The 24,439-nt window shown below is 38.7% G+C and overlaps 1 protein-coding gene across 7 annotated transcripts in view; it reads right to left on the bottom strand.

The window, feature by feature from the left end:
* The window catches only part of ACSS3 (acyl-CoA synthetase short chain family member 3), a 357,152-nt gene that overhangs the window by 224,911 nt on the left and 107,802 nt on the right, over nucleotides 1–24,439 (bottom strand). For 5 of the 7 annotated variants that reach the window (XR_009208839.1, XM_058424791.1, XM_058424792.1 and 2 more), the window contains exon 1: nucleotides 3,654–4,165. The exons of the other annotated variants lie outside the window; for them this stretch is intronic. Coding sequence is in view for 4 of the 5 variants with exons in the window: in XM_058424791.1 (XP_058280774.1) it covers nucleotides 3,654–3,964 (311 nt within the window). In the remaining variant the exon portion in view is untranslated. Of the gene's footprint in view, nucleotides 1–3,653; nucleotides 4,166–24,439 lie in introns of those variants that run through there. 7 annotated transcript variants of the gene reach the window in all.

Genomic DNA, 24,439 nt, shown 5'->3' with positions numbered 1-24,439 from the left:
TATAACAAGCCTGCACATGTACCCCTGCATCTAAATTTAAAATTAGTCTCTTTTGTAATAATTTAATGCATGTCTTTTGAGCTGCTGTGTTGTGAGTTCCTTCACTATCTCTTTCATCATTTTCTCTGTGCTGTACATGCAGTGGGTGAATGATTGATATCCTTTAATTCCTAAAAGCCATTTTAAGACTTGGCAGGATTAAACAACCTTAATCTCAGCTAGTAAGGAATTGAGATCCTGCATGTTGTGAAACCCACACTATTTTGACTACAGAAATGTCAGCCAAGCTTAAATTATTTTCTAATAATCTGCATTTAGTTAGTCTTTTCCTTTTTGGTTTATAGTCACCGTTAATGCATATCAATTTCTTAACAAATGGTATATGAGAATCCTATCATTGAATATTGTTTAAATAAAAGTAAACTAAAATTGGAGTGCAATGCTTCCATAGAAAGAGATAAATTGATGGCCCAGAGAGTCAACCACAATACACAATAGAAAAGTGAATTGACTAATCCTTCAGAGAGTGGCAGCTGGATTTCAATTTCAAGATAGGCAGCAGGATGTCTATCTGGAGAAAATAACCAGAAACATCCACTTTGTTGTTCCAGGATTAAAGAAATTACTATGATTGCAGTTCTCCACTGAAGTCTCTCTAATAGAGTCTTTATTACCCAAAAAGCCAGGTGTTACCAATATGGAGTAACCACCAAACTGTGAGGAGAAGCAATTATGTATAAATCCCTAAAGCACCTACCCATAATTTGGATTTGTTTTTTGAAGGTCTTAGAAATTACAGGACTGGAAATGCATTTAATAGAGTCATTCACTACAATGGAAGTTCCCTTCCATATATCACCCTTAAAGATTTCTACTCCATGTCTATACTACTGCATGCATGAAATATTGCATAGCTTATGTCATTGTGAAAGCTAATATGCAATACTATTTATGTGTTGAGACTTTTGATAAGCCTGTGGGTTCTGAGGGGAGTTTACTTTTATGAACAACAAACAGACAAGCTTATAATGAAGAATCCCTCTTGCCTCTGGGAAGCCAAAGGGCATCAGAGACTGTGACTACACATATGCCAGCTCCACAGAGGAGAGAACAATTACCTATAGCAATCTCGCCTTGTTTTGCTTAAGCACTTGGCTGTCAATATCTCCCTTCTCCAGATCCCAGCTTCAAAGAAAGTAAGTAAAGCTCCTTCACACCAAATTGTGCCTAAACCCACTTATCACCTCCCAAAGAGGTGTTTTGTTTTATAGTGACAAAAATCATCAAAGCTATGTATCCAGTTAGTTGACTCTCACTTTAAAAATTTATATGCCAGCTCTACCCTAGATCTTGGGGATATAAAGCCAAACAAAATAAAACAAAAGTAAATTCAGTCTGCCCTTCAGTTTGGCTTTGTGGAAAATTGCTAACCAATCAGGACTATCTTCATTTAGGTATCCAACGCAGTCATAGATTCAAATTGAAACTACCGACTAACTGAAATTTAAGATTGGTCTCCTACGTCTACTTCCCTCCCAACCCCGCTTGCCCAACCAGAATTCCTGTAAGATTGAATCGCACTGCTGAAATAAATAGAGTCAAAGTTTTATCACTTCTTCACTTTGATTTTCTGGGCATGAGTTCAAGACTGAAAAGATAAAGAATTCAGATACAGTGTTATCAAATTTTGATCTACAAAAATATAGTGACCCTTTCACAAAATTTCTCATTAAAGACATCTTATACACACAATTTTAGAAAATGTACACAAGCAACTAGATATTACAAAGAAAAAGCAAATTACTGAAAAGGAAATCTCCTGGTCTTAAGCTCTACTTGCTGGGACATTGACATTCACTTCCAAGGCTCTCTCCTGGGCCTTTGCTGATCCCCGATTGTCCTCTCGAATCACTCCGATCTGTGCTTTCTCCTCCATTCTTACTGCACTGCCTTAGGTCTGGCCCTCACTGTTTTTCATTTAGAATATACCTGTGGCTTCTTAACTGAATTCTCTGCACATTAGTTTTATAATGGAGATGGCCACATAAAATCATTTATAGTACCATATTTTATGACAGATATTTGTACACAGAATTTGAGAAACAGTGATGCAATAATCTCTGTGTTTTCATCTGAGAAACACTAGGAGAGTTTCCTGCTCCTAAGATAATTACGGTCTGAGAATACAAAGAGAGCTATTTTTCCTCTAACATGTATAGGGTCTAGTGTATAAAGACACAGTCTTCATCTTTTACTAAATTAAGCCTCCAATAATTTCCATATTTGCATTTCAGGAAAGTGGAACACAGAGAGATTAAGTCACTTGACTATGAACACACAATCAGTAACTGTGAGAAGCCGAACTCAAACCAGGTAGTCTGGCCCCAGAGTCCATGCTTTTAATCTTTATGACTTCTAGAAAGCAGGGACTAGGTTTTATTCAATGTTGAACACCCAGTGTCTTGTTCACTGTCTGGCACAGAAAAGAGGACCGATCAAATACTATTGAAAAAATAATTGATAGGAAGAGGCAAGGTGCTCAAATTCTAAAGGGAACACCGTGTCATCCCCACACACTTACAACAGGACTGGGCATGGTGGAGACACAGAACAGGCTCTTGACAATTCCATTCCAGATTTCTTGCTCTGACCATACAGCCATTCGTCTACTGCAAACCTGACCATGTCATTCCCCTCATCTCATTGCCAAGCTGTGTTTTTCAAACTTTTACAGGAAACATCCTCTCTAATGGCTGGCAGATGAGAGCAATCACACCCCCAGCGGGCAGACACTCTAAGATTATCACTGACTGTGCCTTACCCTCAGTATCTTAGCAAGCTTGATATTTATTCTAAAATGTGTCTGTGTTTGTTGTAACACAAAAAAATAATGCTTATAACTTCTTATAATTCCAACTCCAGGCAGAAGACTTTACTCCTACCATGGCTTCTAACATCACCTGGCCTATATCTATCTGTATTCTTTCTGGGTACCCCATACTGCAGCTTCACATACACAACAGGCCTATGGATCTGGTCCAAGCTACTTAGCACAGTACATAAATCCCTTCCCAACCTAGTCCCCCACCTCTCCAGCCAACACAATCATTTGCCGTCACTGTCTCAGTCACATTTCAAGCTGTTGTTCATCTCTAGAACTCTGATAATTAGGGCCTTGTCGACTTTGAGAAGACATACCCATCCTTCCAAACCCTTCTGGGATGTGATTTTATTGAAGTCTTTTCTCAACCCTCCCTCCCCACAGTATGAGGATACTTAGTTATAATTCCCTAGTTTATTGCACCACTTGCTTTGTTTACCTAGTATCTCCCCTACTAGACTGTGTGGTCCCTGGAAGCAGGACCTTGTTTTAGTTCTCTTAATATTCCCAGTGCCAAGCAGAACCTTGCCAGTCAGGTAAATCTCCCATTTATGGGACACTGGATTCACAATAGGTAACAGGGTCTCTCAAGACCAGAAGGCAACAGAGCTGACTATGAAATTGAAATGAAACAGGAATTGAGAGGTCTGAACACATCTCCAATTTCAATTTTCTTTCATGATAGAATGCCAGATTCCAGATCCCAGGGAGGTCCTGGCGCCCAAAAAGTTACCAGGGATGGGGGATCGGGGTTGGCACAGAAGTCACTCACCAACTGGTAGAGGGCGAGTGTTTGTTCTCCAGCGTTTTGGTCCAGGGCTTGTACCAGCTGATCTGCTCGGCAGCTTTGCCCCAGAACCTCTCGGGGTCGGTCACCGAGGCTGCGAAGTGGGTCTTGTACTCGCTGCCACTGCCGGAGGACAGCGCCCTGCATCCCCGGCCCCCGAGACCGCCCCGCGGGCCCGGGGCCACTAAAGCCCTGAGGGCCGCACCGGCTCCCCGGGCCGGAGAGGACCCAGGCAAGGGCCCTCCGAGCCCCCCGGCGCTGGTGACTTTACGACATTGCAGCCAAGAGGGTTTCATCTCCGCAGGCCACCCGCGGTCCCCTAGTGTGCGACAAATGGGACTCTTGCAACTTCCTGGGGCCTGAGGGAAGCGAGTAGGGGGTGGGGGCAAATTCCGAAGTGAGCCCGGAGCCCAGAAGTTTGGAAGCCACACTAGAGTCGCCAGGAAAAACCGACCTGGAGCGACCAGAGAAGCAACAGGCTAAAGTGGGAGCCCCGGGATAGGGGTGTCACAGCGCCGTTGCAGTAGGTTAGTTGCGCTGCTGCACGAAATCCAAATCCCAACACGCACTTCCAACCCCGCAGCCTTCCCGGAAAAATCGCGCTCAAACTCCAGAACGTCCTTCCGATTTCAACACACAAGTACTCCGAGGAGGAGGCCAAAGGCCCATCTCTTTCCATTTTCAATCCAGCAGTTTGTACACGGCTGGTTTAATCTTTGGAAGGTCGTTGGTGGAGGTGGCATCGCCTCTGACCTGCAGGAAACCAGCAACTCGGTGCGTTGAGGCAAGGCTCTTTGATTGTTATTTAGTTATTTATTTATTTATTTTTAAAAATCAGCTCAGTCCCTGGTTACTAAAAACACAACCAGCTCCAGGGCAAGGACTGCTCCGGGATTTCCTGACCACTGAGAGGGTAGGAGGAGTGGAAGGAGGTCATGCCAGACAAATTGGGAAGCGCTTCTTGGGGTGATTGACAGGCCACAGGGAAGGTGACCCCACTGGGATGCGGATTCACCTGCTGACCAGACTCCACATGTGATCTAGACAGAGAACAGATAGGACTTGTTGCATTGCCTCCCTTCTAATTTGTCTGCTTGGAGTTTCCGTGGCTTTTCTAATGAGAAAACAAAACAAACAAATAAACAAAAAACAAAAATAGGAAGTAAGTAAAGATGGATCAAAAGAGGAAACTGGGAAAATGTAAAAAGAAAGGTGGTATATAGTACTATCTAGGTTTAACATTCTTCAAGCTCCGCTATTATTCATGCTTTAGCGAGATGCAGATGCAATCTTTTGCCTTAATATTATGCCAAACACATTCTGTCTTGGTGTGACAGTATTTGCAGTTTTAAACGTAAAGATACGTATTTCCAAATCTGAGGTGAGAAATAGTGGCATGCCCCTCACCTTGGGAAGGATCGTAACTTGAGAATCTGTAAACAAATGATCCTGCAAGAAAAGAATGATGTAGAGATAAAGGCTAAACAGAACAGAGGTAAGTGTAACGCAAAACAGAGAATATTTCTGGCCGGGCGCGGTGGCTCACGCTTGTAATCCCAGCACTTTGGGAGGCCGAGGCGGGCGGATCACGAGGTCAGGAAATCGAGACCACGGTGAAACCCCGTCTCTACTAAAAATACAAAAAATTAGCCGGGCGTGGTGGCGGGCGCCTGTAGTCCCAGCTACTCGGAGAGGCTGAGACAGGAGAATGGCGTGAATCCGGGAGGCGGAGCTTGCAGTGAGCCGAGATTGCGCCACTGCACTCCAGCCTGAGCCTGGGCGACAGAGCGAGACTCCGTCTCAAGAAGAAAAAAACAAAACAAACAAACAAAAAAAACCAGAGAATATTTCTTTAAATAACCACCTCCCTTTTCACTGAGAGGCAAGGCACTAGACTTTTCCCTGACATCTGCAGTCTACTTTAGTCCTTCCAAAGGTCTCAAATCAAATGTCAGATGGCCAAAGACACAGTCACCATTTAAATCCAGAGAAAGTTACAAAGCCATTTAACCTCTTCGTCCTCTCCAGAATGACAGATTTAGTTATTGGCACCTATTATGTGTTCACATTGTGCTGGGCACTTTAAACAAATGTTAGCTCCTGTAACTCTCATAAGAGTACCAAGAAGTGGGAACCATAATCCCATGTTTACAAATGGAGCTAGTATAGAGATAGATCGACTTGCCCAAGACCACGCAGCTAGCAAGTGAAACAGTCAGGATTCAAACTTTATGGATGCCCAGTACTTCAAAGCCCAGATGCTTTGAATTACAGATATGCTGTGATACAATTTACTGACACCTCAAGGTGGAGGGCTAGGGGAAAACCCACTCTAGTCCTGTCACTCACTCCAGCATACTGTGCAAATACGATCATTTCATCTCTGTGCCACAACTTGAACAAGGAGGGGACTCTGACTCCAAAGTCCACGATTTTAATTCCAGGCTGAGTATCTTCTACTTAAAAAAAAAAAAAAAAAAAAAGATCTTAGAATTCCAATAAAATATGACAAATTGAATAGCCACATTCATTCTTCTCCTTAAAGAAACTCCACTGAAAGAGAATCAAAGAGGGCGGTGGTCATGGTAAAAAACCTACAAGGATAAAGAGAACAGGAGAAGAGAAGAAACCAAATGAAAGAATAGAAAGAAGATGAATCTGTGGAATATGACTTAAAAGTGGGAGGAGGAGCTTGTGGAGGAGAAAATGGATTTTCCTAAGGAGAATCCGTTTTCTCCTTAGGAACCTGGAACGTCTCAAGTTTTGGAGGTGCTAGGTTTGTCTGAAGGTTCAGAAGGAAGTATGAAGTTTTTGAGCTTAAAAACAAAGAACTGATTACAAGATCGTATGAGGCAAAGTTAGACCCCCATATCGCCAGATGAAACCACTTTTTCTGGACCCATCAATATATCATTTTTTCTTTTGGAAGTAATTGTATACAATAGATTGTTACTGTAAGCTCCATTTCAGGCTGAAGGGAGAGCATAAGTGTAGACACAATCCAGCAAATGCAGCAGGTCTGGTTTGGAGAGCGTTCAGTGTACAGGTAGAACAAGAAAGGCTAGTGGGACTAGAAGACTGTATTGGAAACAGCCAGACAGGTGAGTGTAAATAGTGTCAAATGCAAGTCAGTACCTAAGGATAAACTATTAGCCTTTAAATTAAGACACCAAGAGCCTGTTGATTGGTCATTAAGCATATGAAAAGATTAAAATCATGAGCCATGAAGTCTCAGGTTGAGTCTTATTACACTACTGCCACTTATTAGGTATGAACATTTGGAAAGTTAATTAAGTTTTCTGAACTGCAGTTTCTGCATCTGTAATCTGAAGCTGATAATCTTACTTCACAGCATTGCTGCGAGGTTCAAATACGTGTAAACTGCTTAGCATTGGGTCAGTAGCAAGCCAAGCTAATTTAGGACAGCAGCCAAGCCAGTGAACAACCAAATAATCTAAACATTCAACCCTGCAAATTAACATACCTAAAATGTAACAATCAGAACATTTCAAAAGAAATAATTTTAATTTAAGCCTGCATATAAATTCTGTATTATTTCAAAAAATAAAATTATATTTTTTATTAATTTGAGGTACAGGGTAATCACAATCTTTTCAATGGTTAAGCATGCTAAAACTCTTGCTTATTAATACATAGTATTTATTTCATTGTATGTCATAATGGTATAATTAATACATTATTCAGGATGGCATTTTAAAACATCATAAGCAGATTTATTGACAAAATTATTTAAGAGAGCATTCTAGCAAACGGAAAAGGCAAAATAATGGAGACAGTGCAGGGAAAGAAGATCAGAGAGGATAAAAAGGTGTGGAAATTTGCTCAAGAAAGAATGAAGGGAGGGGAGAAAACTGGAGTCAGAATACTTAATGCCTGCTGAGGTAGGCGGATTGCCTGAGGTCCAGAGTTCGAGACCAGCCTGGCCAACATGGTGAAACCCCATCTCTACTAAAAATACAAAAATTAGCCAGGTGTGGTGGCACAGGCCTATAATACCAGCTACTCAGGAGGCTGAGGCAGAAGAATCGCTTGAACCCAGGAACCGGAGGTTGCAGTGAACGGAGATCGTGCCACTGCACTCCAGCCTAGGCCACAGAGCAAGACTCCATCTCAAAAGAAAAAAAAAAAGAATACTAATGCCTAAGGAAAAAATGCTGAAATACAAAAGAAGAACAAAGTGGAATTATAATTAAAAGAGAGAAAAGATATAAGGATCCTATCATCAAATTTTTCCCACTTTACAATCTTTACCAGGTTTGGTCATCACTAGTAGAGGTTAACCTTTTTACCAGAGAAAGAGAGAAAGAGAAAGAGAAAGTAGTTAAATTGTACACAATTTTAAAATAATGCATTCTGCTGGCCAAGAAATTTATTTTTTCACCTAAATATTTTAAGAGCCAAATGTCTAACTACAAGTATTAGAGCTACTAAAATGTTTGATTGTGGCCGGGCGCAGTGGCTCACGCCTGTAATCCCAGCACTTTGGGAGGCCAAGGCAGGCAGATTACAAGGCCAGGAGTTCGAAACCAGCCTGGCCAGTATGGTGAAACTCTGTCTCTACTAAAAATACAAAAATTAGCCAGGCGTAGCGCTGTGCACCTGTAGTCCCAGCTACTCAGGAGGCTGAGGAAGAAGAATAGCTTGAACCTGGGCAGCAGAGGTTGCAGTGAGCCGAGATAGTGCCACTGCACTCCACCTTGGGCAACAGAGCGAGACTCCGTCGCAAAAAATAAAAAAAGGTTTGCTTGTAACTTCTATGCTTCTGGTTTCTCGAATATTTTAGCAAGTATATGTGGAGGGGTTTGCATAAAACACTTCATCTGTGCAGCAGGGCTGAGCTGAAGTTTGCCCCTGCAGAAACACTGCAAGTTTATTATGATTTAGCAAAGGGTTTCTGGAAAATATACTGATTTTCAGGGCTTAAAAAACAGTTTTTAAATTTCTAAAATGAAATCATCCATAGTAATTAAATTGTAAACTCCTATTTTGAAACTTTCTTTTTATTCCCAAATAGTAACTGCAGTTAAAAAAAAGAAAAGAAGAAGAAGAAAAAGGCAGATGAAAGAATCATTTTAAAACATGTAACATTCCAGTAGATGGGCAGGCATTCTACAACTCCAGTTCATTCTAGCAGCCAAATATCCTCCACTAATCTTATTTTTATTTCTGAAAAAACAAAACAACTGAAAGTTATTTCTAATTAAAAAACATATTGGCCGGGTGCAGTGGCTCATGCCTGTAATCCCAGCACTTTGGGAGGCCGAGGCGGGTGGATCACCTGAGGTCGGGAGTTCGAGATCAGCCTGTCCAACATGAAGAAACCCCATCTCCACTAAAAATACACAATTAGCCGAGTGTGGTGGTGCATGCCTGTAATCCCAGCTACTCGGGAGGGTGAGGCAGGAGAATTGCTTGAACCAGGGAGGCGGAGGTTGCGGTGGGCCAAGATCACACCATTGCACTCCAGCCTGGGCAACAAGAGCAAAACTCCATCTCAAAAAAAAAAAAAAAAAAAAAAAAAATCTAGTTACTTCTATTTGAGAAAAACCTGAAGGGAACAACGTAGGCAAATATTTTCAATAAAAATTACTAATATTTTAATCAAATCACCCAAATCCTTAAAAGGTGATTTTAACTCTTCTGCAGAGATAATTCCAAAAGAATTATCTTGTTTCTGTGTCTGTTTCATATTCCTAACTAGTACCACTGTGTGGTACTCAAATACTTGCAATATTACTTTAAATATATAAGAAATTGTCTCATTATCATGGTAACAGATTATGGAAAGAAAAAGAAATACCCTTTGTTATAATATTTTTCATAAAGTGTAGTTGATTGCCTAACAATTTAGGTTGCCAATTTATATGTGTGTGTGTGTGTGTGTGTGTGTGTGTGTGTGTGTGTGTGTTTAGGGTAGGATGGGAAGGTATGAAATTAAACTAGAAAATTAAACTTAAGGCCAGTTTACCACAAGAGCTGCTCTTATGTAACAAGGAAGCGGCAATCATTTTTAGATCTCAAAGACAACATAAAGATTTCAACTAAAGTACTGTTTCAAACTGAACGAAATAGGAGAAAAAAATGACCTAATTTTGGTAGATCATGAAACCAGATGTTTCACTTATTTATTGGATATACTATGGAAAAGAAAACTAAAAGATATGAATATGTGCTGGATATTGGGATGATTTTAATGCAACCTGGCCAAAATTAACTATGCAATATCTCTCTGGTCCTATTTTCCACACCTCCAAACCTATTATTACACTGTACCCTTGGTAACTAGAGAGTGGCATGATGAAAACAATTAAAAAGTACAGTGAGCTATTTGGACACCTTTCTGCAAACTTTATGTTGAAGGATGGCCTGCTTAGATGACTCTTGTGGTAGCTTTATATTTTGGCTGTTGATACAATTTCCTGCCTTTTCTTAGAATTGAGCAACCAAATATTTACAACTTACTTAGGATACATGCTTTAAAAAGATAAATTTGTAAATTGTATCAAGAGGCCCAGAGTATGTTCAGAATTTCCAGTGAAGACATAAATTTCAATTGACATCGATTTGCTTGCACTTGCCTTTTTTTTTTTTTTTTTTTTTTCCAGTCTCACTCTGTCACCCAGGCTGGAGTGCAGTGGCACGATCTCGGCTCACTGCAACCTCCGCCTCCCAGGTTCAAGCGATTCTCCCACCTCAGCCACCCGAGTAACTGGGATTACAGGTGCATACCACCACACCTGGTTAGTTTTTGTATTTTTAGTAGAGACGGGGTTTTACCATGTTGGCCAGGCTAATCTTGAACTCCAGACCTCAGGTGATCTGCCCGCCTCCGCCTCACAAAGTGCTGGGATTACAGGTGTGAGCCACCACACCCGGTCCACTTGCATTTTTAAAACTTCAGATACTACTACACCATGGTGTGAATATAAGTTTCTTTCTTTACACATATGTGCTTATAACTCTATGCAGATGTAGAGTTTGTCTGTAGCATTATACTGTTTATTCCCATTGGAACTGTTATCAGCCATTATAAACCAACTCTTTACATCAGAAAGAGCAAGAAAACAGTTATTTGTTTTGTAATTTTATTTTTTGTCATTTCTTGGTATTGTTATTTTATAATTATGAATTTCGAGTGATATTACTGGACTCTCCCAGGCTATTTCTGAGCCAGTCTCATTTCTGCTTTTTTAACTTCTTTTTAAACCTCTCTCAAGTCCATTCTGACCAATTCTCCAGTGAGCTTATGTAATGGCCTTTTTCATATGCCATTTTTTTATTTTTGAGTTTTTATTGTACATTTTTGTGAATGCAGGAAATATATTCCACAGAAATGTACTGTGTCATTTCCAAAGGGGATCTTTTGGGCTACAGCTGAAAGACCAATATTCAAATGCATGAAGTCTGCAATACAATGTGAAAAGCTAAATGAGATGAAAATGGATGTAATTTTTCCCTCCATATTCCCAGTGTCAACTCTTATTATTATATTAGAACTCAGTACAAAGGAGTGAAACCCACACATACTGAAACCTATGTATGAGGTCACAAATGGATATTAACCAATGTTTTCTCCAAATTTACTTATAATTATGGGTTTCCAGATTTGTTCTTCCTAACAGAAAAGTCAGATCCTCATGACCTCAATTTTCACTATATTTTAGGTTTTTGCTCAAATGTCATTTTGTCCCTGAGACATTCCTGGATTCCTCTATTTAAAACTGCACCCACTGTACATCACGACACAATTACCCTGTGCCCAGGTTTCTCACTCCACACTTTTCTGCATTACTTTTCACTATTGTATATGCTATTTATATACTAACTTGCTTGTTAATTGACTCCCCTTGTAAGTTATAATTAGTATTATAATTCATTTGTTCAAAAATTCAAGGTGCATTAGGACTTTTATTTTACTTTTATAGATTTAGGGGGTACAAGTGTCATTTTTTTACATGGATAGATTGCCTAACGGCAAAGTCTGTGCTTTCACTGTAATCATCACCCAAATAGTGTATATTATACCCATTAAGTAATTTCTCACCATCCTACCACCATCAACTCCCTCTCACCCTTCCAAGTCTCCAATGCCTATTACTCTACTCTCTGTGTCTGTATATATACTACTTAGCTCCCACTTATAAGTGAGAAAATGTGGTATTTGATTTTCTGTTTCTGAGTTGTTTCACTTAAGATAATGTTTCCAGTTCCATCCATGTTACACATGATCTACCAAATTAAGCCTACCATGCAAATGGAGGCTGAGGTGGGAGAATGGCTTGAACCTGGGAGGCGGAGATTGCAGCAAGCTGAGATCGCGCCACTGCACTCCAGCCTGGGTGACAGAGTGAGACTGAAAAAAAAAAAAAAGAAAAAAGAAAGGCAACTGCAAGCAAATCGATGTCAATTGAAATTTATGTCTTCACTGGAAATTCTGAACATACTCTGGGCCTCTTGATACAATTTACAAATTTATCTTTTTAAAGATATATATATATATCACACTTTCTTTATCCAGTCATCCACTCATGAACATTCTGCTTGATTCCATATCTTTGCTATTGTGAATAGTGTTGTGATAAACACACAGACTCAAGACCCATCAGTGTGCTGTATTCAGGAGACCCAGCTCATGTGCAAAGATGCACATAGGCTCAAAATAAAGGTATGGAGGAAGATCTACCATGCAAATGGAAAGCAAAAAAAAAAAAAAAGGAAAGGTTGCAATCCTAGTCTCTGATAAAACAGACTTTAAACCAACAAAGATCAAAAGAGACAAAGAAAGCCATTCCATAATGGTAAAGGGATCAATTCAACAAGAAGAGCTAACTATCCTAAATATATATGCACCCAATACAGGAGCACCCAGTTTCATAAAGCAAGTCCTTAGAGACTTACAAAGAGACTTAGACTCCCACACAATAATAATGGGAGACTTTAACATCCCACTGTCAACATTAGACAGATCAACGAGACAGAAGGTTAACAAGGATATCCAGGACCTGAACTCAGCTCTGCAACAAGCAGACCTAATAGACATCTACAGAACTCTCCACCCCAAATCAATAGAATATAAATTCTTCTCAGCACCACATCACACTTATTCTAAAATTCACTACATAATTGGAAGTAAAGCACCCTTCAGCAAATGTAAAAGAACAGAAATCACAACAAACTGTCTCTCAGACCACAGTGTAATCAAATTAGAACTCAGGATTAAAAAACTCACTCAGAACCGCACAACTACATGGAAACTGAACAACTTGCTCCTGAATGACTACTGAGTAAGTAACGAAATGAAGGCAGAAATAAAGATGTTCTTGGAAAACAATGAGAACAAAGATACAATGTACCAGAATCTCTGGGACACATTTAAAGCTGTGTATAGAGGGAAATTTATAGCACTAAATGCCCTGAAGAGAAAGCAAGAAAGATTTAAAATCGACACCCTAACATCACAATTAAAAGAACTAGAGAAGCAAGAGCAAACAAATTTAAAAGCTAGCAGAAGGCAAGAAAAGAAATCAGAGCAGAACTGAAAGAGATAGAGACACAAAAATCCCTTCAAAAATCAATGAATCTAGGAGATGTTTTTTTGAAAAGATCAACAAAATTGATAGATTGATTGCTAGCAAGACTAATAAGAAAAGAGAGAAGAATCAAATAGATGCAATAAAAAATGATAAAGTGGATATCACCACTGATCTCACAGAAATACAAACTACCATCAGAGAATACTATAAACACCTCTACACAAATAAACTAGAAAATCTAGAAGAAATACATAAATTCCTGGACACATGCACCCTCCAAAGATTAAACCAGGAAGAAGTTGAATCTCTGAATAGACCAATAACAGGCTCTGAAATTGAGGCAATAATTAATAGCCTACCAACCAAAAAAAGCCCAGGAACAGACCAGTTCACAGCTGAATTCTACCAGAGGTACAAAGAGGAGCTGGTACCATTCCATCTGAAACTCTTCCAATCAATAGAAGAAGACAGAATCCTCCCTAACTCATTTTATGAGGCCAACATCATCCCGATACCAAAGCCTGGAAGAAACACAACAAAAAAAGAGAATTTTACACCAATATCCCTGGTGAACATTGATGTGAAAATTCTCAGTAAAATACTGGCAAACCGAATCCAGTAGTACATCAAAAAGTTTATCCACCACAATCAGGTCAGCTTCATCCCCTGGATGCAAGTCTGATTCAACATACACAAATCAATAAACGGTATTCATCACATAAACAGAACCAACAACAAAAACCACATGATGATCTCAATAGATGCAGAAAATGCCTTCGACAAAATTCAACAGCCCTTCATGCTAAAAACTCTCAATAAACTAGGTATTGATGGGACGTATCTCCAAATTATAAGAGCTATTTATAAAAGCCAATATCATACTGAACGGGCAAAAACTAGAAGCATTCCCTTTGAAAACTGGCACAACACAGGGATGCCCTCTCTCACCACTCCTATTCAACATAATGTCGGAAGTTCTGGCCAGGGCAATCATGCAAGAGAAAGAAATAAAGGGTATTCAATTAGGAAAAGAGGAAGTCAAATTGTCTCTGTTTGCAGATGACATGATTGTATATCTAGAAAACCCCATTGTCTCAGCCTAAAATCTCCTTAAGCTGATAAGCAACTTCAGCAAAGTCTCAGGATGCAAAATCAATGTGCAAAAATCACAAGCATTCCTATACACCAATAACAGACAGAGAGCCAGATCATAAGGGAACTCCCAGTCACAATTGCTATGAAGAGAATAAAATACCTAGGAATCCAAATTACAAGAGATATGAAGGACCTCTTCAGGGAGAACTATAAACCACTGCTCAACAAAATAAAAGAGGACACAAATAAATGGAAGAATATTCCATGCTAATGGATAGGAAGAATCAATATTGTGAAAATCACCATACTGCCCAAGGTAATTTATAGATCCAATGCCATCCCCATCAAGCTATCAATGACTTTCTTCACATAATTTGAAAAAACTACTTTAAAGTTCATATGGAACCAAAAGAGAGCCCACATTGCCAAGAAAATCCTAAGCAAAAACAACAAAGCTGGAGGCATCATGCTACCTGACTTCAAACTATACTACAAGGCTACAGTAAACAAAACAGCATGGTAATAGTACCAAAACAGATACATAAACCAATGGAACAGAACAGAGGCCTCAGAAATAATGCCACATATCTACAACTATCTGATCTTTGACAAACCTGACAAAAACAAGTAATGGGGAAAGGATTCTCTATTTAATAAATGGTATTGCGAAAACTGGCTAGCCATATGTAGAAAGATGAAACTGGATCCCTTCCTTACACCGTATACAAAAATTAATTCAAGACGGATTAAATACTTAAATGTTAGACCTAAAACCTTAAAAACTCTAGAAGAGAACCTAGGCAATACCATGCAGGACACAGGCATGGACAAGGACTTCATGTCTAAAACACAAAAAGCAATGGCAATAAAAGCCAAAATAGACAAATGGGATCTAATTAAACTAAAGAGCTTCTGCACAGCAAAAGGAACTACCATCAGAGTGAACAGGCAACCTACAGAATGTGAGACAATTTTTGCAATCTACCCATCTGACAAAGGGCTAATATCCAGAATCTACAAAGAACTCAAATTTACAAGAAAAAAACAACCCCATCAAAAAGTGGGCAAAGGATATGATCAGACACTTCTATAAAGAAGACATCTATGCAGCCAGCAGACACATGAAAAAATGCTCATCATCACTGGTCATCACAGAAATGCAATCAAAACCACAATGAGATACCATCTCACACCAGTTAGAACGGCAATCATTAAAAAGTCAGAAAACAACCCATGCTGGAGAGGATGTGGAGAAATAGGAATGCTTTTACACTGTTGGTGGGAGTGTAAATTAGTTCAACCATTGTGGAAGGCAGTGTGGCAATTCCTCAAGGATCTAGAACTAGAATTACCATTTGACCCAGCAATCCCATTACTGGGTATATACCCAAAGGAATATAAATCATGCTACCATAAAGACACATGCACACATATGTTCATTGCGGCACTATTCACAATAGCAAAGTCTTGGAACCAACCCAAATGACCATCAGTGATAGACTGGATTAAGAAAATGTGGCACATATACACCAGGGAATACTATGCAGCCATAAAGAAGGATGAGTTCATATCCTTTGCAGGGACATGGATGAAGCTGGAAGCCATCATTCTCAGCAAACTACCACAAGGACAGAAAACCAAACACCACATGTTCTGACGCATAGCTGGTAATTGAACACTGAGATCACTTGGACACAGGGCAGGGAACATCACACACTGGGGCCTGTCAGGGGGTGGGGGCCTCAGGGAGGCATAACATTAGGAGAAATACCTAATGTAAATGAGTTGATGGGTGCAGCAAACCAACATAGCACGTGTATACCTATGTACCAAACCTGCATGTTGTGCACATGTACCCTTGAACTTAAGGTATTAAAAAAAAAACACACAGAAACAAAAAGCCACCTTGTGTAGGCAACGATAGAAGAGGCAGATGCTCAGCTAAACAGATGCCTCTTTTATGCTTTGTCTTCCTGAGATTAGATGCTTTAAGAATTGATTTAAACCTTTAGTTTAGTCTGCAAGCAATACTTTTTTGAATGATACGTAGACCATAATCAGTAATTAAAATTTTAGCTTTAAAAAATCCAGCAAAATCTCCTCAAACATTAACAATACATTTTTGAGGATTATATAAACTGTGAAAGAAAAGTGACAAACGTTTACCCCTACATAGTTCTTTATTATCTGTCATATGTGTATTGCCCATTGACTTTAGCAGTGCTACAGATAGTAGTACATTATAAGACTCTATGGAGACAAATAAATTTTTGTTTTTTTTATATATATATTTTTTATTATACTTTAAGTTCTAGGGTACATGTGCACAACATGTAGGTTTGTTACATATGTATACATGTGCCATGTTGGTGTGCTGCACTTATTAACTCGTCATTCACATTAGGTATATCTCCTAATGCTATCCGTCCTCCCTCCCCCCACCCCACAACAGGTCCCAGTGTGTGATGTTCCCCTTCCTGTGTCCATGTGTTCTCATTGTTCAGTTCCCACCTATGAGTGAGAACACGTGGTGTTTGGTATTTTGTCCTTGCGATAGTTTGCTGAGAATGATGGTTTCCAGCTTCATCCATGTCCCTACAAAGGACATGAACTCATCCTTTTTATGGCTGCATAGTATTCCATGGTGTATATGTGCCACGTTTTCTTAATCCAATCTATCACTGTTGGACATTTGGGTTGGTTCCAAGTCTGCTATTGTGAGTAGTGCCACAATAAAGATATATGTGCATGTGTCTTTATAGCAGCATGATTTATAATCGTTTGGGTATATACCCAGTAATGGGATGGCTGGGTCAAATGGTAATTCTAGTTCTAGATCCCTGAGGAATCGCCACACTAAGAAGACAAATAAATTTCATCTTCAGCACTGTATATACTTTTGTGGTAAAGTTCAAAAGCAATTATTTTAATTGTCTAGTAATTAAGACATGTAACTAAACTCCTTAATTTCTATGAAACCCAAAATAATTATGTAGAGCAAATTAAAGATTTTTGTAGTAACAATAAAAATAAATCTGTTCTAGGGATTTGGTTATATTGCACACAACTAAATGCTAATCATATTTTATTGGTGTTTTTTATAACCCCCAAATCTGCTCTTTTCTTCACAAGTATTATTAGAAAGCAATATTAAATGTCTTATTATAATATACATGTTAATGAATCCAACAACAAAAAATCATGCAAATGTTTAAATTACTGCAAGTTTACTTTTGGTAATTTGATCAAGAATTTCTGCAAGATCTGGATCTAGGAAACATGGATTTTGCAGGCAATCATCTTTCTCTGCCTCTCAAAAATACATGTAATCATCTAAGGTTAGAAAGATAATAATCAGGAAACTTGCAAAAGAAAGGGCACAACTAACTCCAAATTTCCCTTTGGAGGCAGAACACTTATTTGAAAAGTAACATTAGCATCAGATGCAATTATGGAAACAAAAAGATTCACTAAGAGCAAAAGAGCATAATATTTGAACTCCATTTTAAAGTTATCTGTAATCTCCCCTCATATTATCAAAAGTGAAACAAGAAGTCTTTTAACCATACAACAGAGGCACATTAACAGAGTTTGAGGTTCAGAACATGTGAAAATATTAGCTAGGAAAAGCGGGAAATTAAGAAAGGAAACTTAAAAACATTTTAAGATTGTATTAATTTCTTCAGTCACTACAAAAGCCTTTAATGTGGGCCTAACATGTGATCCCAGGACATCAGAAACAAAAGGGTAAATGTAACAGCGAAGACCAGGGATAAATTATTATAATATACGGTTTAAGAACTCAAGCTGAGTCCTTGATTTTAGTCCTTGCTCTGTCACTTATTAGCCATATGCTTTTGGTCCAGTTTTTCATTCCAAGGCTTAGTTTCCTCATGTGTGAAATGGGAATAATAACGGTGATTCTGCCTGGAGCTACTGGAGGGTTAAATGAGATAATGCATATAAAGTGCTTGGTACAGTGTGTAATTCAGTCAGTACTAAATAGATGGTTACTTCCATTCATTCATTCAACATATATTTATTAGGCACCAGCTATATATGAGGCATTCTGCAGCTAATGGGAATAGAACAGGAGCAAGACTGTTGTCATGGAACTTCCAGTTTAGTCGGAGAGAAAATTAAATGATCAATTACAAGAAAGTGCTATGGGAGTATGGGAGCACAGTCATGATTCTCAAAGAAGGTAGGAGAGGAAGGTAAGCCAAAGAAGGCTTCTTGGAGGAGATGATTTTTTTTAACTTTATTTTAAACTCGGGGTAGAAGTGCAGATTTGTTACATAGGTTCATGTATGTCATGACGGTTTCTTGTATAGATTATTTCATCACTCAGGTATTAAGCCTAGTACACATTAGTTATTTTCTCTGATCCTCCCCCTCCTCCCACCCTCCACTCTCCAAAAAAGCCCCAGTGTGGGTTGTTCCCCTCTGTGTCCATGTGTTCTCATCATTTAGCTGTCACTTATAAGTGAGAATATTCAATATTTGTTTTTCTGTTCCTGTGTTAGTTTGCTAAGGATAGTGGCCTCCAGCTCCACCCATGTCCCTGCAAGAACATGATCTCGTTCTTTTTAGGGCTGCAGAGTATTCTATGGCGTATAGGAACCACATTTTTAAAATCCAGTCTATCACTGATGGGCATTTAGGCTGATTCCATGTATTTGCTATTGTGAATAGGGTTGCAATATGTGTGCATGTGTCTTTATAATAGAATGATTTTTATTCTATTGAGTATATACCTGGTACTGGGATTGCTGGGTCAGATGGTATTTCTGATTAATTTTAAGCTAAGACTGCAGGAGTAGACTGGGGTCAAGTAGGAAATGAGGCAGAAGCATGTTCCAGACAGAGGAAACAGCATATGAAAATGGCTTTAATCTTTTTTCAGTGATTCAGATGGGTGTATTCTTTTCTCATCTTCATCTCCAGCTATTTTCATATGCTGTGATCTCTGTCTGGAACACTCTTCTACCTCTTTGTTCTCTCCCTGCCAATCCCACCTCACCGTATGCAGTGGTCGATAACAGTCAGGTGAAGTAGTCGTGACTTATGAGGTCCTATTAGTGATTTATATGCCACAGAATGTAATACAGAATTTATCTTTAGGGTAACAGAAACTAATTGAAGGTTTATGAATGCATGTGCCTATATACATGTGTGTATGAAGATTGTTTCCTGGAGGTTACTACTCCCTTCATTGAATTTTACTTAGAGAACATCATCATGCTTTGGGAAAAGGAAGGGAGAAATGGATCTTCATGGGTTGCTGAGAAAATAGACCCGCAGATGGAATGGTTCAGAAGCTGCAAGTAATAGCATTAATTTAAGTTGCAGATAGCACCATGATCAGTGTGAAAACAGTATCTACTGTGATACTACACTGATGGATGTGTACCCAGCAGCGTATAATTAAAAGTAATATGCAGAATGTGCAGTCCGAACGATATAGTAATGGCAGGAGTGACATGAGAAGCACAATCGTATATTGAGAAAACTCATGTAAGCCTTTATGCTAAATTATGACCTAAGAAATGGACTATGTGTGTCAGAGATAGAAGAGAAACTGGGAAAGTATTTTTTTTTAATGTATTGCAACCCAAATAAACCTCAAATTCCTCAACCCCTGTCTTATTAGGCCCTTCATTATCTAGCCTCTTATTAGCTTCCCTTCCTCATCTCTTACCACATTCCCAAGTTGCCCCCTGAACTTTCAGGTTCCTTATTGCCTGGTTCGTACCCTCTCTGCTTACGCACATTGCTTCATTTTTCTAGACTATTCTTTTCTTATTTGCTTTGCTAATTCCTACTCAGCCTTCATATCTTTGTTATTTGCTTCTTCCAGGAAGCCTTTCCTTCCTCCTTTCCTTCCCTTCTTCCTTTCCTTCCCTTCTTCCTTTCCTTTCCTTGTTCCTTTCCCTTCCTTCTTCCTTTCCCTTCCTTCTTCCTTTCCCTTCCTTCTTCCTTTCCCTTCCTTCTTCCTTTCGTTTCCTTCTTCCTTTCCTTTCCTTCTTCCTTTCCTTTCCTTCTTCCTTTCCTTTCCTTTCTTTCCTCCCTTCCTTCCTCCCCCCACTTTATTTCTTTACTTCTTTCTTTTTTTGACAAGGTCTCTTTCTGTCGCCCAGGCACAGCCACTGGGCTCACTGGGACCACAGGTGCACCACCGCACCTATATACGGACATATACATACATATATGTGTACACACACACACACACAGACATACACGCACACACACATATATGACATATCGCTACCTTGCTGGTCTCAAACTCCTGGACTCAAGTGATGCTTATGCCTTGGTCTCTCAAAGTGCTGAGATTACAGGCAAGTGCCACTGCAACTGGCCCGGAAGCTTTTTTTAAGTATAATAGGTACCTGTGCTATGTTCTTCCACTCCCATAGCAATTATCACACTTCACTCTCTGCTCCAATAAACTACAACTCTGTGATCTGTCTTACCTTCCCATTCATGATGGCTAGCTCATACTGTTACATAGTAGGTATTGATAAGTGTTTGTTGGTGACTGCATCTGATTTCCCAACTGATTTACTAAGTGGATGAGTGAATGAGTTATTGAATAAGACATAGAAACAAAACCTCAAGGGCACTCAGCAAAGGAGGATGCAAGAGCAGGACACTGTATGTTGGTATTTATTTTTATAAAGAGCTTATTGCTCATTATTATTATTATTTCAGTTTCACAAAATCTTGGTAAATTGATGTAACAATCCAATTTTACAGGTAAGAAATTTGAGCCTCAGAAAAGTTAGTGTTGTACTGAAGACTAACTGATGGTATGTAGAGGAAATTGACTTAGAACCAAATCAGAAAAGGCAAGATTTTGAGGGAAAGAGTAAAGCACAAATACAAAAATATTTTTAAAGGACTGTAGAAGATAGATTACTTCATAGACTCATTTGTATTGATATTTGAAGTGAAACAAATTTCATCTTCCTTCTGGAAATGATATTATGACTGTATTTGTTTAAGGCTTAGAAATATGGGAGTAAAAATACTGTGGCTTCACTAGGATGTGAACCTCAGGTAAAGCATGCACTTTTCTATTTGAGACATGGTCACGATTTATTTCACTATGAGGAAGCTGAAAATCAAAAATTCTCTTCCAGATATCATGGATCTCTGATGAACAAATATTAGCACTTTTGACCAGCAGCATTTGCCCAACTTCTCTCAAAAGAATAATATAATTAGGAGTGGAAACAAAACAATTAAATCCCTAATATATTTAATGAAGAATCAGTTAAAATTAATTAGAGATGACAAACCCCAAGCTTTAGTACTAGAATTTTAAGAGAACAAGAAATGGAAAGTTCTTAATATGAGTGTTTTGAAAATACAAAGCAATGGGCCAGGCTTTAAGATCTTGTAAAATAACAGAATACAAAGCTAAAGAATATTTATGTGTCAGACACCTTTGAAGATGTTAAGATATAATATTAGCAAGGTTTGAGTGGAACTTCCTTATCATTAGATCTTGTCATCATAAGATGTATATCTTATTACCCACAAATGTAATAATTTGTTTGCAAGATGATTTCCTAGGAGATTTTAGTTTTATTACAATTGTTATTTTAATATTAACACATACATTTTGATGCCGGTTTACTTGGGTGTTATGGAATGCTATACTTAATCTTGGTGGACTTTTTTTAGAAAATTGGATGTAAATGCACTCCAATTTAACTGGGTGGCACTTAATTGATCTTGTTATAATTAACTCAATTTTTTAACAGTAGAATTAAGTCAATACATATTCAAAATTATTCAGATTCTCATGGAGTTAGGAATCAATGAATTAATATCAGTTATGATAAGTAAAAACAGAGAGTGAGTGTAACAGAACGTTTGTAAAACATAATATCATCTCCATATCAGGAAAAATCTGAATTTAAACCAAATCTCCTGAATTTCCATACAAGAATGACAAACCCTAACCAGTTTTTTCACCAATATCTATGTTTTCTTCTTTTTTGGCATGGTGCTGGACTACATTTCCAGCCACTCACATGGTGAAGCAATGAGTCTGAATCTGGTCAATTTAATGTGGGTCTAATATGTTCTCTGGGACTGGCCCCTAAACCCTTGAATGAGATCCTCCAGATCCTTTACCTTCCTGTCTGTTCTCTGTCTGCGAGAATCCAGTGGAAGGTTATAGGACCTTAAAAAAGCGTAGAGCTACATGAAAGGAGCTAGATCCCTGAATCACCCTGAGGAGTAGAGTCCATCACTACCCATATCAGATGTGATGTGAGTGAGAAATAAATCTTAATGTTCGAAGCCATCGAGATTTGGGAAGAATTTGTCACAATGGATAGTTTAACCTGAGTAATACAGAGGATATGAGAACAACTCCAAAATTCTTGTCTATGCTTTCCTCTCTTAGCTACCACTCAATATGCTCAATGTTGCTGAATATTATCACTAATTATGTACCATATAATTTAAATAAAGATGAATTTGATCTGGATATTACTGGGAAATCTGCTTATCAATTGTTTTCAGCATTTTTACAAGAAATGTGAGTCTAAATTGAAAGTGTACAATGCTTTCCATAGAGCTACAATATACTTCCATTGCCTCATAAACCACTAAAACTGGCACAAGACAGGGATGCCCTCTCACCACTCCTATTCAACATAATGTTGGAAGTTCTGGCCAGGGCAATCAGGCAGGAGAAGAAAATAAGGGGCATTCAATTAGGAAAAGAGGAAGTCAAATTGTCCCTGTTTGCAGATGACATGATTGTATATCTAGAAAACCCCATCGTCTCAGCCTAAAATCTCCTTAAGCTGATAAGCAACTTCAGCAAAGTCTCAGGATACAAAATCAATGTGCAAAAATCACAAGCACTCTTATACAGCAATAACAGATAAACAGAGAGCCAAATCATGAGTGAACTCCCATTCACAATTGCTTCAAAGAGAATAAAATACCTAGGAATCCAACTTACAAGGGATGTGAAGGACCTCTTCAAGGAGAACTACAAACCACTGCTCAATGAAATACAAGAGGATACAAACAAATGGAAGAACATTCCATGCTCATGGGTAGGAAGAATCAATATCATGAAAATGGCCATAGTGCCCAAGGTAATTTATAGATCCAATGCCATCCCCATCAAGCTACCAATGACTTTCTTCACAGAATTGGAAATAACTACTTTAAAGTTCATATGGAACCAAAAAAGAGCCCACATTGCCAAGTCAATCCTAAGCCAAAAGAACAAAGCTGGAGGCATCATGCTACCTGACTTCAAACTATACTATAAGGCTACAGTAACCAAAACAGCATGGCACTGTTAACAAAACAGATATATAGACCAATGGAACAGAACAGAGCCCTCAGAAATAATGCTGCATATCTACAACAATCTGAACTTTGACAAACCTGACAAAAACAAGAAATGGGGAAAGGATTCCCTATTTAATAAATGGTGCTGGGAAAACTGGCTAGCCATATGTAGAAAGCTGAAACTGGATCCCTCCCTTACACATTATACAAAAATTAATTCAAGATGGATTAAAGACTTATATGTTAGACCTAAAACCATAAAAACCCTAGAAGAAAACCTAGGCAATACCGTTCAGGACATAGGCATGGGCAAGGACTTCATGTCTAAAACACCAAAAGCAATGGCAACAAATGCCAAAATTGACAAATGGGATCTAATTAAACTAAAAAGCTTCTGCGCAGCAAAAGAAACCACCATCAGAGTGAACAGGCAACCTACAGAATGGGAGAAAATTTTTGCAATCTACTCATCTGACAAAGAGCTAATATCCAGAATCTACAATGAACTCAAACAAATTCACAAGAAAAAACAAACAACCCCATCAAAAAGTGGGCAAAGGATATGAACAGACACTTCTCAAAAGAAGATATTTATGCAGCCAAAAGACACATGAAAAAATGCTCATCATCACTGGCCATCAGAGAAATGCAAATCAAAACCACAATGAGATACCATCTCACACCAGTTAGAATGGCAATCATTAAAAAGTCAAGAAACAACAGGTGCTGGAGAGGATATGGAGAAATAGGAACACTTTTACACTGTTGGTGGGACTGTAAACTAGTTTAACC

The sequence above is a fragment of the Hylobates moloch genome, unplaced genomic scaffold (assembly GCF_009828535.3).
Source record: "Hylobates moloch isolate HMO894 unplaced genomic scaffold, HMol_V3 SCAFFOLD_12, whole genome shotgun sequence".
Taxonomy (NCBI): Eukaryota; Metazoa; Chordata; class Mammalia; order Primates; family Hylobatidae; genus Hylobates; species Hylobates moloch.
Note: the sequence above shows the minus strand (reverse complement) of the source record. Positions and strands in the feature narration are given on the sequence as shown.